This window comes from Halichondria panicea, chromosome 10 (genome assembly GCF_963675165.1).
Source record: "Halichondria panicea chromosome 10, odHalPani1.1, whole genome shotgun sequence".
Lineage (NCBI taxonomy): Eukaryota > Metazoa > Porifera > Demospongiae > Suberitida > Halichondriidae > Halichondria > Halichondria panicea.
Genome location: NC_087386.1, coordinates 4,163,256 through 4,178,345, shown reverse-complemented (window position 1 = coordinate 4,178,345; position 15,090 = coordinate 4,163,256). Strand labels below are relative to the sequence as shown.

The following is a 15,090-nucleotide window of genomic DNA, read 5'->3' as shown; positions in this document are numbered from 1 at the left end:
CTTCCTTCTCTGAAAAACAAGTTTTGCTTCTTGTCAAACTGGCAGCGACATACATGACATGACTACTAATTATAATTAGCGTACACTATAAAAAATTATGTGTGCACCTCATGTACTATAGACCGTCGATCTAGATCTACTTGCATGAAACCGGTGTACTCAAGCAAGCCTTTTTGATTCGAAACCTTCACTACATGCAGACGATCTACAAAAATGGTGTTTGAGTCAGTGATTTTGGATATCCTCAACAAGTACCTCAAGCCATATGTGAAAAGATTAGACTCTTCGCAACTTAATCTGTCTGTATGGAAAGGTAACATATAGCTAGCTAGCTAGCTATAGATGCATGTGTATATAGGTATCGTATTCACCCGAATTACCGGGACACTCTATTCTAAGGGACACTTCAGACTTATGTAATTTTTTTCACTCTATATTAAGGAACAACAGGAAATGTAAATATTTTTAGACGTCCCGATCTAATTAGAACGAAAAAGAGCATGCCTCTCTCAAAACTCTTAGAAACTCTCTGGATTCTACTCTCTGGCACCGTAATATGTCACTGACGGTTGAAGACACCGTACACAGCTTCTAAACTGCACGAAATACATTTTAGCTGCAGAGCTACTGGAATCGAGGCCGTGTACGTACCTTAAATGGGGAAATATTCGTTCTAATTACTACAGGACACCCTAATACAAGGGACACTTCGACTTTAACGTAATTTTTCTTGCTCTGTTCCAAGGGACACTGCAAGCCGTAATTATTTTTTGTGTCCCGGTAATTCGGGTGAATACGGTAGTCTCATGAATCAGCCGCCGGTCCTTTGTATTTGCTAATAATTATTGTTAATAATTATAAATGTACAAATCGTCAAGCGAAGGCGGCATCTCTCTCTATTTGTGTTTTGCTTGTGGTGCTATCTGTGCCCGATTAAGGACTCCTGCTTGGCTTCCTTATGCTTCGCAGCAGCTTCTATGTATGAAGTGTTTACCATGCGTATCCAGGCCAAATGCGTCGAGCAAAGTGCAGTTCTTTGCTGCCTCCAAATTCATCACCTGACTGGACTTCTGCAATCTGATTAGTCAAGATGGAATTCCGTCTTGGCACATAAAACTATGACAAGAGTGCTCAGACGGTGTTCGAAAGGAACGGCGGCTGATTCATTAGACTGGTGTATAGGGTACAGGGGGGTGCCAGTATTATGAGACATCTAATGTTTCTTACCCCCCCCCCCCCCGTATTGCAGTAATATTGAGGGAGCTAAATAGCTCACTTACTAATTACTGTACTTACTTGATGTAAGGCGAATCTCCAAATAATTTATGTGACACCCTCAATCTTAGGCAATTTTATGACCTCTACAAGTAGCGACTGCTGCGTTGACAATTATTTTTTAATGTCGCATTCTAATTAGAGGTCAAACCATAGATAAAGGAAAAAGAGATATTGGAAACGAATCACCCTCGAAGTACAATCTTTCCCCGCTGTTTAATCGAGGCTGTGTTCCACACAAAGAATAAATAATTATAGTAGCAAGACTAAAACCAGTACAGTAGTGACTGAGGGGAGTGGCGCTGTTAGAGGTGCTGTATTATATAGATAGAGCACCTTTGAATGCAAGTCAGAGTAAAACCCCAAAGACCTGTATATTTGGATAAGTTCCAGAGGGAGCTTTTCCGCCAGCCGATCATAATTTAGCCTAAGTATATAATATTATATTACCAGTCCATGTATAATAAATAGATGTAGTACTATAAAACTTTCCTGGTGCATTTACGCTAACACTATGACTGTTAAAAGTATAAAATTACACAAAAACAGCTCTAAGAGGCGGCTTAATTAGCTCAAAAATTTCTTCAGCAACAGCACAAGGCACTGGTAAAGACTGTCTATAAACAATACCTGTGCATGCCTGAATGGTCATCTCTTATTACATTATATATACAGACTTTTCGAGCAGCTAAAAGCTATAATTAAAAAGCAAAACACGGATGAGATCTGATTAATCTATTATCAAACCATAGCCTCAATTTCAGGCCTCTAGAAACAATGCAATTTAAGCGGCCTGTAATCGAGGATGGTATATAGAGTAACCTCCAATTAGATGCTACCCTATAAATATACATTTTTGAAACCTCTTTTCCTATTTTCTGGATATTTGCTATTGGCCGGCGAAGTGTCCGCACTGCAAACTAGATTTACAGTGGAACCTCCTATTAACGACCACTTTCGAAGAGCAACCACACGCTGGCTATAATTATAATGGCCAAGAGCTAGCTCAGGTCTGGATAACTTCAATGTAAAGCAACCTCTCAGGAGCGACCACCTCTCTATTCTGTATAACGAGCAGCTTTCTAGTCCTCCCCAACTAGCTTTAGCAATGGAAAATAACCTCCCCAGAACGGACAGCCACACCTATAAGTAGCAGAAATTATTGCTGAGATAGTATTAATTATTTTGCACAATCGTGAAAACCTAGCTGTAGCTTGTCTCTACAGCATTTTCAAATCTTGTATATATAAGCTAAAAAAGCAGTTAGCAAAGCTCCAAGATTCATTTGCAGCAAGAAATGACTCTTAGAGCATATGGCTGGCAATTGAAACCTCCCAAAGAAGACCACCTTTCTATAATGGCCAAAAGGCTGTTCCCCAATGGTGCCTGTTTTAATTATGGAGATTCCACTGTAATACAGTATTGCTTGTAAATTTAATAATTGATGTTTTATTAGTGCACTGGAACCTGCTCAGCAATTAATCAGTAATTGTACGTCGTTAAGCGAGTAATTGCAAGGGGGCTTGTTTTTGAATAATGAAAATGTTATTAAAATACAGAGAACTATGTCATAACAATTAGAAATCAATAGAGTATGGTTATTATGCCTCGAGGCGTAGCCGCACGAGGGATACGGTAAAGCTGACTGTGCGTGTGTGTGTGTGTGTGTGTGTGTGTTTCAGCTGTAACTGCTCAACGGTTGCAATGCGACGAAAACTAACAGCTTCTATAGGCTTCTAGCCACGTTCTCTTGGATTTTGATTCGTGGATTAGCTTCTTTCTCGAGTTATGGCTAGTTTGACTCACGTTGAAGGCTGTTGCAGTCTCTTTAGAATCTTTCATAGCATCATCTGTTCGCACAAACTTTCTATTCAACATATGAGTTAGCCTTGCACTAAAGCGCAAGCTTTTTGTTAGCTACAAGAGTCAGAAAAAATTTGTTAAAACAGCTATATAATTATAGCTATAGTAGCCATTGTGAACTTGATCTCTTTGGACACACCCTTTAATTGTTCTTGTGGATGTAATGCGCATGCGTGCTCATCCCTGAGAGAACAGATCCAGATCCTCTTGGCAGAAAATCTTTTTCTTGAGGGCCTGGTAAGCCACAAAACACAACCATAATTATACAATAGACAACAATATAGATAACAATATGCATGTACACAAGTCTTTTCTTCTCAGTTATATGATAGATATTATATACACTGAACTCCAGATCCTGGAAGAATCAATTTTCTTCTTTCTTGAGGTCCCGGTAAGCCACATAATACAATAGATAACAACAATCGATGCATGTAAATAAGTCTTTTCTTCTCAGTGAGTTTATATATATAACTTTAATGTAAAATTACTATTATAACACTAATGCTTTTTGATTGAAAGCATAACATGACGAGAGGTATTAGCACAGCGCAGCTTGCAACACTCGTGGCAATAAGAGATTAATAAGCACTTATAACAAGCAATGGCAAGGTAAATAGCATTTGGCTTCGCCTCATGCAATTAGAAGCCTTGCCATTACTTGTTACTCGTGCTTATTAATCCCACATTTCAGAGGAGGCGGGGCGTGCATCAGTCATAATTATGGCAATGAAATGTGCGGCATACAATGTTTACGTTAGGCTCTTGACCTTCAACCTTTCCTTAGATTTCAGTGTAGCTATGGTGCCTGTGGTAGATCTACTGTTGTGCTAGCAAGCTCACATCAATTTCTATTATCTCGAATATATACAATGTAACTATTATGGCAACAACCTGTTAGGCTCTTGACCTTCAACTTTTCCTTAGATTTCAGTGTAGCTAAGGTGCCTGTGGTAGATCTACTGTTGTGCTAGCAAGCTCACATCACTTAATTTCTGGTATCTCGAATTTATACAATATGTAACTATTATGGCAACAACCTGAGTTAAACCCTCTAGACAAATAATTATTTTGGAAATTGTTTGGGTGTAATTAGAACAGAGCACGTGAAATTTCTGGAATAATTAGAACGAGCATGCAGCTGCATGCGAGCTAGCTAAGTTTTATAGAACAGTGTGCGACTGAATAATTGCACTAGTTTTAGTAGTCTATCTGCATTGAGTTTGGCCCAGAAGTTACATGGTCAATTTTGGCTTCATTTATGCTTTTTTGTGGTTCACAAATATGCCAGGGACTTCTACATGGAAAATGCTAACGTTTAGCTGGTTGGAGCTTATCAGGTCTACAGCATAATTATAGATAGAAGCGCTTTTTAACAAGGAATCCAATGGTATGTGAAACTTTGTGAAGTATTACAAAGTTATGACAAGTTTATGAAGGTCGAACTCGACATAGGTATCTAATCCTCAAAGCTATAATTATAATTTCAGCACTCTTGCTGGCTATAAAGCTATGTTGCTTGGAATGTATCTCAACTAATCAAGGTTTTGTAAGTACCAGAGTGTCTGCTGTATTAGAACAGCAAACATTTTTCAGAATAGTGTCTGGGATAATTAGAAGTGTCCGATAAATTAGGTAAATTCTTGCGAATCTTCCTGGCCCTTATATACGGTCACCATATATATATCAGTCGTCTCGTTTTCAGTTTTGATGGCCCCAAACTAGCTCTTCAATATACTTTTACACGTATAATAATTATGGTGTTTTGGTTTGAAAAATGAAAGTTGGATTTTACGCCTGAAATAGAGAGCACCATTGATTATCCGGCCTCGACAAACTGCTAAATTTGCCATTGGAATTGAAGTAAAATCAATCGTGAATTAGCTGCATGTGGCAACTTTTTAAAATGAAGCCACCTCTATAATGCAGCTAAATAGTATAGTGTCCAAATGCGACCAGAGATGGTTCGAGTCTATATACTGTATACATGTATGTATGTATAAACTCGCAAGCGTAAAATTTCTACTGTACATGATATAAACTCGCCGCCCACACACACCTCGGGTAACAAAACAACAATATTATATTCGTGGGCGCCCGCGCACCTCGGGTAATAATTCAGCAGATCTTTATGTATGAAACATTACCTGTGCTGATCCTCAGGAGATGTACGTGTAGAGAACCTGGAGTTGAAAGAGGACCTCTTTGTGAGTTATGTAGCTGTTTATTGTGTTTTATTTAAATTTATTTGCTGTATACCCAATCAGTTTTGGTATGTGCTGTCACATGTGACTCTACTAATCCTTGTACCTGTGTATTAATTTGTTAGCTATTTGTAGAGCTATAAATTTACCGTTACAATATGAAAGATGACTGTTGTAAATGTTTAAGTGACTGCTCCAAGTCTTTTATGCAAACCTTAATAGGCAAAGCACAAGCATAATTTTTTTGCTTATTTCATTTTTGCTATGATTATGTCATCACAGTACAGCCACAGGTACTGCATGACTGTTAAGTATACTCAACAGTCATGCAGTACCTATATAGATATACATATCTGTTCAACGTATGTACTTGCTAGCTTACAGGCCCAGAATAAATATTAAGCAGCCGCATTTTTGGTTCAATCATTGTTTTGTGGCACATACTACTTCTTTTATCTATTGGTGTTACATTAGCTTTATTTTATTACTGACTATATAATTATGGCAATTAATGCTAATTAACACAGGCTGTGGCTGACCTTGATGTACCTCTGCGTATCTTAAGGAGCTATGTCGGTGAGTTTTGTTGGTATACCTAACAATAATTATTATAGCACTGCGGTATTAGCTAGTTCAAATTTCACTCATATAAATTGTTTCATCTTGTTTATTGATCGGGGGTGACTTAGCGAGTATGTCCCGTCTTAGTTCTCAACGCTGAAAATTTGTCTGTCCGTCATCAACCAGCGTGATATTAACTTTTGGGACTTATCATTCTACGTCAGGGTGTGCATGCACAATAAGCTAACTTCATGGCTGAGACAGTCAAAGCAGCTCAGATTGGTACGTCTGAGCAGCTGACTTACTAGAATTTTCATCGATCACATATCGATCACATATATAGCTCCAGCAGGAGCCATAATTAAATTAATCCAGCCTGCATGGAGCTTAAACAAGGTGCCGACACTCTCTTATTAACGCATATATTACAAACAATTACATTATATAGGGCCCCTGCCTGCATGATATGAACGAACAAATATTGTCATTTTGAAAAGCAGTTAGCTTACATGTATGTGCATGCAATAATATAATTCGCAATAAACTACAATGTTTGTAACAAAATATAATGTGCCACATTTTGAGCAGGCAAACTAGAGGCTCACATTCCCTGGAAGAGCTTGACCAAGGAACCCATTGAGATCACAATCGATGAGGTGTACGTTATCCTGGGCCCCGATCTAGGTGAGTGTTCCAATTTATATTGGTCATATTTAATACAGCAGTTCTCCAATAAAAGTCCCCGTGCGCTCTGCAACGTAAAAAATATGCGAGTAGAAGGGAAAAGGAAAATAGGAGCAGTTCATTAAAGACAGAAATTAGCTGTTTTCATTCCGTACAACAATAGCACGTGTATGCTGCCTTAATTGCTGCTGTATATTACACTCCGGCCTCGGTATAGCTAGCTGGCTACAGTGTTGCAAAAAGCAAGCTGATCTCTGATCAACTGTTATACCAAACAAAGAATCCTCCACAGACAGCTATAGCGTGAGTTAGTTCCTGACATTCACTTTAAACATAATATTTAAAACTGAACCATTGTAATGTATATAATTGCTGATGTAGTGTGCCACAAAATTAATAATAATGAAAATGCGTGTACATGTCAATCATAGCTAGGGTGTCATATAGGAGGGGGAGGGGATATCCCCCTCTGGCTCCAACCCCCCCCCTAAAATTTACATTCAGGTACCAGTTGTATGACTGAGTGTCCATAGTTGGCAATGTTACATACTTACAGGGTATTTTGACTATTTTCTGGTTACTTTTGTTGAGTTTTTTATTTTCCCCCTCTACTTCAAAATCCTATACGACACCCTAATAGCTTTATCTCTTTCCTTGGCAATCTGTTGTAGAAATTACAACAATGGGTAAGGAATCGTTATGATGAATTAGATGAAGTTGTATGTGAGCTCCTCCCTGACAAACAAACTGTAGTCTAGGTAACCGCCTTATCAGTCAAGTAGGCTAAAAATCTGTGTCCTTTGATGTAAGCTTTGATGTCTCTTTGTGCATATGTAGTTATAAAAAAATAAAAAAAAAAAAAAGAAACCTTTGACTAGCTAGGAAGAGTAGCAGCAGTAGTAGTAGCAGTGCAAGCAGGACTAGACTAGATTAAAAAGTTGGTGGAAAGAATAACTGACCGTTTGGACGTCACCTGGCTGCCAGACTTTCATCTGGACTCTTCCCCCTGAGTAGCTGGCCTTTCTCTAAGCCACAAAACTGAGCAAGAAGCTGAAGAAGCAGCTAGACAGAGACATGTACCTAGCCTTGAGAATTGGGAGGCGTGGCTCAACTAGTTAGCCCAGCCCAGAGGAATTGTTACCGTGGGTACTGAACAACCGTAGAAGTAGGGCTACCCCTGGCTTTACTGAATTAACTAGCTGTGTCTGCTGTCTAGTTGGACCAGATTTAGCTAGATAATGGGGTAGAGAATAGTTGAGCGGTGCTGTGTGTAGCTTGAACTGTACTGGCTGGCAAGAATCTAGTAAGCACCCTATGCACTGATAACTCGTCAGAATGGAGGGTATGTTCTAGGGATCTGGACAGCTGTACATCCAAAGGAGCCAGGGAGTGCCAATCATCTTCTCCCAGTCTCTGACACGCTAAACAAAAGGAGCTAGAACTGGGAGTCCCAGCTAGAATTGCTAGCCGGATCTAGACTAATAGAATGACATGGAGGAGTGGTGAGGCCGGATCCACACTAATTGATCGACCTAAAGACGCTCCTGTTCCAGATTTCACGAATGGCAAGGAAAGGGATATAGAACTAGAGCACTAAAGTGCAAACCCTCGGCTGGTGACATGCTTATAAAGAAACCAGAGGAGTCATATAATGCAGTGCATGTAGCATGTATGACTAGCACAGCAACTCAAGAGCAATAAAACTAAATCAGACTGGAGGCATGCTGAAACACTTGAGAACAGAGTTTTTTAGTGGTACGTATGAGACATGCACTGTGGACTGGGATCACAGCAAAGAAACCTGCCACAGAGTCTTAGAGAAGTATGGCTCCCAAGTCCAGCCTGGCAGAGCATTATAGGATCCATAGTCAGCCAACAACCAGTCACAATCCTAGCATTCTACCGTCTACCGTAGTGACTCTGTTCCATTGTTTTTGGTACGGGATCACTTCACCTGTAAATACGTAGGCTAGCTATCTCAAATATAGGCCGCGTGTAGTTAGCTAGCTGCCAACATGCAAGTTCAAGCTTTTTAGCTTTTGCTTGCTTTTCTTTGACAAAGAAGTTTTAAAATCAAAATCTGCCACTATTTAAACTAAGATATATTGTTGTGTTAAGGCTACCCATGCTGTAAATGCAGTGCTATAGCACCCAGGTGAATAGATTATCCTGTCACAAACCAATAGACTACTATACCCACTTGCAGCGGCACGGCCTCAGGTAACTAGATTTTAGAGGGCCAGTTGAGTTGATTTGTTACTGCCAACTTTCACATCCTCTTCCAGCCTTGTATTAATTAATGTTTTGCAGTCTTTCTACAGCTTTTCATATGCGATTAAGAATGCATGTAATAATGTTAAGCTGGAATGTTTAGAGTCCAGTACAGTGCACGCTAATGACGGGTTAGAATTGATATGAAGAGAAGTGGACTAAGACTTTAGGTTGACAGGATCGAGTTTCTAATAATTATAGTATACTTTGATATAATTATGCATGTGGTTTTAATTATATATCTGTGTACTCTGGGTAGCTGGGGCCCGGGTCTAGCCTTAAATTCCAAAATTTAACACTATGTTCATACTGCTGTATTATTTGCAATATACAGTGTATGCTACATCAAAATGATTCAACATGAAGCTCAATGTTTTATTTTTCCAAAAAACTTATTAGCTTAATTCAATTATGCTAATTAGTCCCATAAATAGTGATGACGTCATGGCAGTTTTAGTAAGAAGAATTACAAATGCGGACATTAAGAAGCTAAGATTAAGCTTCAAAAACAAGGCTAGATGAACATCTCATAGCTAAGTACTAGAATCCAGCTGGGGAAGAGTAACAGTTACTGTATTTTTGAGATACACAACATAGCCTACGTCTAGAGTAGCCTCGAATCCAGGCCGATTAAAATACGGCCTGGTACCTATCGCATGGGTAATTAATTATAGGCGTGGCCGTCCACGCCCATGTACTATATGAAGCTTTTTATAGCCTAGCTAGCTAACTAGCTGTGGCCTTCTCTATGGTGTTGTGTTGAGAAGGCTTGCACACGAAGCCAAAAGAGGCTCTCATCTACTTCTATGATGGTTGTATGGTCATCATGTTTTGAACTGGGTTTCTGACAGACTATGGCAAGTCTTTGACTTTGTGCTTCCAACTGCAACCATAGGGTCATCATAGAGGTAGATGTGAGCCTCTTCTGGTTTCAGAATAGTGTGTAAACCTTCTCGACAACGCAATAGAGAACATAAGCCACAGCTTCACAGGAGACAGAGTTTAAAGACTTAAAAGGGTTTCTGACAGACTATGGCAAGTCTTTGACTTTGTGCTTCCAACTGCAACCATAGGACCATCGTAGAGAGCCTCTTTTGGCTTTAGACAAGTGTGTAAGCCTTCTTGACAACACAATAGAGGGCATAAAGCCACAGGAGACAAGTATTTGTTAAAAATAATACGGAAAGAAACTAGTAAACAAACTAGTTTACGGTATAATTTTACAAAGGTTTACTAACGTGAACGAATTCCCCAGATTCTGGGGAACTCAGTTCGCGCATGTGCACTATCACCCATGCAATAGAGACCAGGCCGTATTTTAATCGGCCTGGTCTCGAGGCTACGTCTAGAGTGGCTGTCAGAGCTAAAGAAGCCAGCATAGCTAAGGCAGGTTTGCACATATTAATTTCCCCAGCTGGAAACATAATCATGACTATCTTTTAAGGGCCTAAACAAGTACTCTTACCTCGTGTAAGCCCACCGCATTTGTTGCTAAAGATATTGGAGAATAGTTCCAGCAGCTAGCTACAGCAAGCACCTTGGACACGTGATTTCACTTGCAATTAATAAATGTTGGCAATGAATAAAATTAATGTTATCAGTGCCTGACCCAGGCCTTAAGGTTACGGTAAAAACAGTTTGCTCATGAATATTCATGATTTTCTTATAATGATTTTTGTGAAACTATAAATGCCATGAGAGAAATTTGAAGCACATACATGATAAATATATATTGGTGTATCAATCTGTATGACAAGTATCAATCTTCAAAACATCTTCCAGTGGAAGCTCTGAGCGATCATCAAGTTACTAGAAACAACACAAAACTAGTAGTCATTTTAAACTTCCAAAAACACTTCTAGCTCTGTGTTCTTGGTCTTATATGATGCTTCTTACCATTCTGGAGGGCGTGTAGAAGCGTTTTTTTCTTTCCAGGCCAACAAACTCTCACAAAATAATAATATGTAGACTAACTCCACTTAAAATGGCGGCCAGAGCCAAGGAAAACAGCCTCTTGTGAGCTTTCAGTAGCCTTTTTTCGAAATATCTCTTCTACACGCCCTGCATATAGTGAAGCTACAGTAGACTGTACCTAAGCTTTATAGTAAAAATGTCTATTCGAGCCATAAAATGACTACTGCGTTTCAGCTGGACTTCCAGCTCATTCTAGCTGGAAAAGATCACTAGATCTAGCTCATGAATAATTAATGAGCAAACGGTTGGCCGTAACCTTAAGTACACAGAGTATATACCGATCTGCTCATATATGCAGACACAAGGTACAACCCTGAGAGGGACTTGGCGAGACAAAGAAAGGAAAAAACAAAAAAGATCGAAGAGTATCGGGACGCTCTCAAGAAGAAGAAAAAGAAATTGAGTGAGTTCCATTGCATAAATTCTCATAACATTTTATTCGCTTAATCATAATGATTGTGTTATTTTTAATGATGAACGACCTCTTTTTAGCTAGTAGGCACTAATTATAAACTTTTCTTTTGAACATATTAATTTTGAACAAGCTAGCTGCTTGCAAGTCAGTGTATCATATAATTTTGTTGAGAGAGACTATGTGTTAAATAATTTGCAGAAGATGCCAAAAAGGACAAAAAAAAGAAAAAGGACTCTGGCAAACCGGACACATTCACTGAGAAGCTGATAGTGCACATTACCAAGAATCTTCGGGTAAAGTTTGAGCTTGATGTTTTATGTTTGCGTAAAGGCCTATTTATAATCACAATTAAGTGATAGCTGAGATTGTCCTTGTTGTCTATTGTAAAGTATACATGTACTGTATAGCGGGTGTATTTTGTGGGTATAAATGTTTGCTAGCTATAAACATGTACCGCGCGATCCCTACATTTATATCACATGCATGCATGCATGCTAAAAAGGCTGCTATTCCGCGAAAACCTTTCTATACGCAAACCTTCGAGATATATCCGCATGTTGTACCGTAAATATTTGTGCAGCTAGCTATAATTATTATAATAGTGTGCATGTATTTGTTAGAGCATTTTTGTATGTAATAGATACAGCATGAGACCGAGCTACCTATACATTGTATACAACGCAAGGATTCTTATGTGTTCCTATCATGACGACCATGTTCTAAAAGATTCCTCAATTAAGGATAGTTGCGATGCAGTAAAACCTCGATTATTTGGCCTTCGATTATGGCTTAGCAAAATTTTCTATATAATAATGGGCATGTACCTTAAATACACATGTGCATTGCAGTTGTTACCATGGAGACAGGCTTTTTATATTCTGTGGGGTGACTAGATCTACTCTGATGCACTAGCATGTAATAGGGTGTGTGGTTAACAAAAGTGGGCGTGGCCAAATAATTGCGCCGCGCATACGCACCCCCAAATCTTCCACTCCTCTAAACTTTTTATCCTGCTGATTTGGCTCATTTGCAAAGGTTTTTCATTTGCTAGTAATACGGTATCACAGTTATACCATGGGCATATCCTAGCAACTGCATGAAAGTAGGATATATAACTGGTTTTCCGTTATTGTGAAGAAAGAACTATAAGTATTGTAGCTAGTACCAAAAAACTCGTATATTGTAACTGTTTTTTTTTTTTAGGAAACTTGTGAGTAATAAAAATATTACCTGCCAGACAGGTCCAAATTTTGACAAAATTCCATTGAAACAGATGTAATGAAATTGGTCTCTGCATGGCCTTAATGATTTAAATGAAACGAAGTATAATAGCTCCTGTAAAGACACTGTGTTTAATTTATGCAGTTGGTATATAGCTCCTACATATGTACGTATATACATACAGGTGCACTTATACATCTTACTTACATTTTATTATACTACAGGTCAAAATTCGTGACGTTCATGTCCGCTTTGAAGATCATGTGACCAATCCCTCCACCATGCTGGCAGCCGGGGTCACCCTACACAGCATAAATCTGAAGGTGAGGCCAGAGTGAAACCATTATACAGTGTGAGGAGAAGGGGTTAGTATAATGTAAATACATTTTGTATTAATTATCACATTGAATCTTAATTTCAGACCCCTTGAGGCCAAAGGGCATCCTGAAAGTTTTTGATTAGTGAATTACGATGTAGTCAAAAGTAGATATAGAGAGGTTACTGGTAGTTAAAGTGCCATAATTTATAACGTTACATACTCTGAACTTTTGTTCGTTAAGAAACGTAGTTGGCATTCCGGATTGGTGAGAGTCCACTGAGATTGTATTCAAATCAATACACCAATATCATCATTATAGTTCATGTGTATACATAATATACATATGTACTTAGCTTTCTGTGTATTATAGCTGCTATAGCGACTACCTCAGTCTGTAAACGCTTAACAATTATACGTATATAGGCCGGTAGTTATATTATTGAGTGTATGTATTATTTGTGCTATACATACAGAGCACTGATAGTAACTGGGTGCCTGGCGTGGTGAGAGAGACTGCCACCCTCATCTACAAGGTGAGTATCTTTCAAGCCCAGCTAGTGGGTGTTGCATGTTACATGTCATAATTATGTGATATCATATTGGAAGGTGATTGACGTAGGTTTAATCCTTGCGCTGTAACTAGGTTTGCCGTAATTTTTGTGTACTAGACACTCACCCAACTGTTGAATACAAGCTGTTATCGACTAGGAATGTGCTGAAAGAGTGAGAAGAGAGCTGCAAGGCTCTACTGATATGATGCAGCCATTAATTTTAGACTTTGTACTTTTGGCATCATTTTTAGCATCAATCATAGTCAATCATTTCCCATTCTTCGAGTTTCCCTGCAATTACAGATTAGCCTGCATGCAGCAAAATTAATGCAAAAATGTTCGTCAACAAGTGCTGTGTGTGATGATTAAGTGCATTCATGTCTGTATGATCTCCTTCCTTTCATGCAGCTGATAGAGATGAACTGCCTGGGGCTGTACCTGAATACGTCTGACGTGTCATCGTTTGCATCTCCTGACCTTTCCACCAAGCAGATGATTGTAAGTCCTGGCTCTATACCTATTGTAGATTGTGCGGTGCTTTTTGTTACAAACTGCATGTAGTAGTATACGATTATCATTGTCATGTGCATGTGCATGTGCACTACTGTCAATTTTTGTGTATCCAGGATGCCATGAGAGATTTAATAGCAAGACCAGCTGTGCCCCTGCCACTCACCAACTCTTATTGTGAGTGCGTACTTTTTATAATTTTATCATAATATATTATATTTATCTCTTAGTGCTCAACCCGATGTCAGCTGTTGCTAAACTGAAGCTCAACCTCAAGCCCGGCGTTGACCTCTCCCTACCTCAGGTGAGCATGGAGTAATGCTATACGTATACTGTAACATAATCATTAATTACTTGAAAGATTTTTTTACATATAGCAAGAAATATTTGTTAGCTATTAAAGAATAATTATGCTGTGCAATGAAATGTTTTCTTATGATGTACAATTTATAATTTATAATTATTATTACCATGTGTGAAGTGAGTTTTTATCCTGCAGCTGTTAATGGGCCTTGAGTGTGAGGACATTGTGTTCTCCTTGCATCAGTCACAGGTAAGTCACCTCTATGTATGTGAGGGTTAGGGTTACATAGTGCATGCTTGTATTGTGTATCGACAATCGTGTTTGTTCATAGATTAGGTGTTAATTGTTTCATTAAACCATCACATTTTGAGTATAAAATCAAAAGGTTGTCTCGTAGTGTGTTTTTTAACATTACATTTCTGTTTTCCATAAACCATATGGTCATATACATGTAGTTATATTCTTTAATCAGCTGTGTGCAATATTTCCCACAAAAACTTATATACATTTACTCGTCGCCTTATCCTCATTATGCCTTGGAGGCGTAGCCGCACGAGGAATATGGTAAAACTGACAGTGTGTGTGTGTGTCTGTCTATCTGTCTGTCTGTCTGTTTTAGCTTCAACTGCTCAATGGTTGCAATGCGACAAAAACTATAGGCTTCTAGCCACGTTCTTTTGGATTTGATTTGTGGATTTGCAAACTCAAGTTTCTTTCTTGAGTTACGGCTAGTTTGACTCACAGTGAAGGCAGTCTCTTCAAAATCTTTTATAGCATCATCTGTTTGCATAAACTTTCTATACTTATTACAGCTTTTACATTGCAGATCTGCATGCTTCTGTCCCTGAAGATCATTCATCAAGCCATCAGATAGACTTCTGTTTCCATTAAGCTCCTCTTCTATATAATAACTGTGTGGGTTTATTATCGCAAGCAAC

At 38.7% G+C, this 15,090-nt stretch overlaps 1 protein-coding gene across 2 annotated transcripts in view; it reads left to right on the top strand.

Annotated features, from left to right (window-relative positions):
* The first annotated feature begins 2 nt into the window (after nt 1-2).
* Nucleotides 3-15,090, top strand: part of LOC135342983 (intermembrane lipid transfer protein VPS13A-like) — a 65,837-nt gene continuing 50,749 nt past the window's right edge. Inside the window, exons 1-12 of one of the 2 annotated variants that reach the window (XM_064539878.1) lie at nt 3-313; nt 5,302-5,345; nt 5,870-5,918; nt 6,492-6,587; nt 11,131-11,235; nt 11,446-11,540; nt 12,693-12,791; nt 13,261-13,320; nt 13,747-13,836; nt 13,965-14,025; nt 14,079-14,152; nt 14,348-14,401. In XM_064539878.1, the coding sequence (XP_064395948.1) occupies nt 214-313; nt 5,302-5,345; nt 5,870-5,918; nt 6,492-6,587; nt 11,131-11,235; nt 11,446-11,540; nt 12,693-12,791; nt 13,261-13,320; nt 13,747-13,836; nt 13,965-14,025; nt 14,079-14,152; nt 14,348-14,401 (927 nt within the window). In that variant the 5' untranslated portion in view covers nt 3-213. Of the gene's footprint in view, nt 314-5,301; nt 5,346-5,869; nt 5,919-6,491; nt 6,588-11,130; nt 11,236-11,445; nt 11,541-12,692; nt 12,792-13,260; nt 13,321-13,746; nt 13,837-13,964; nt 14,026-14,078; nt 14,153-14,347; nt 14,402-15,090 lie in introns of those variants that run through there. The other variant, XM_064539879.1, reaches the window with a different exon arrangement.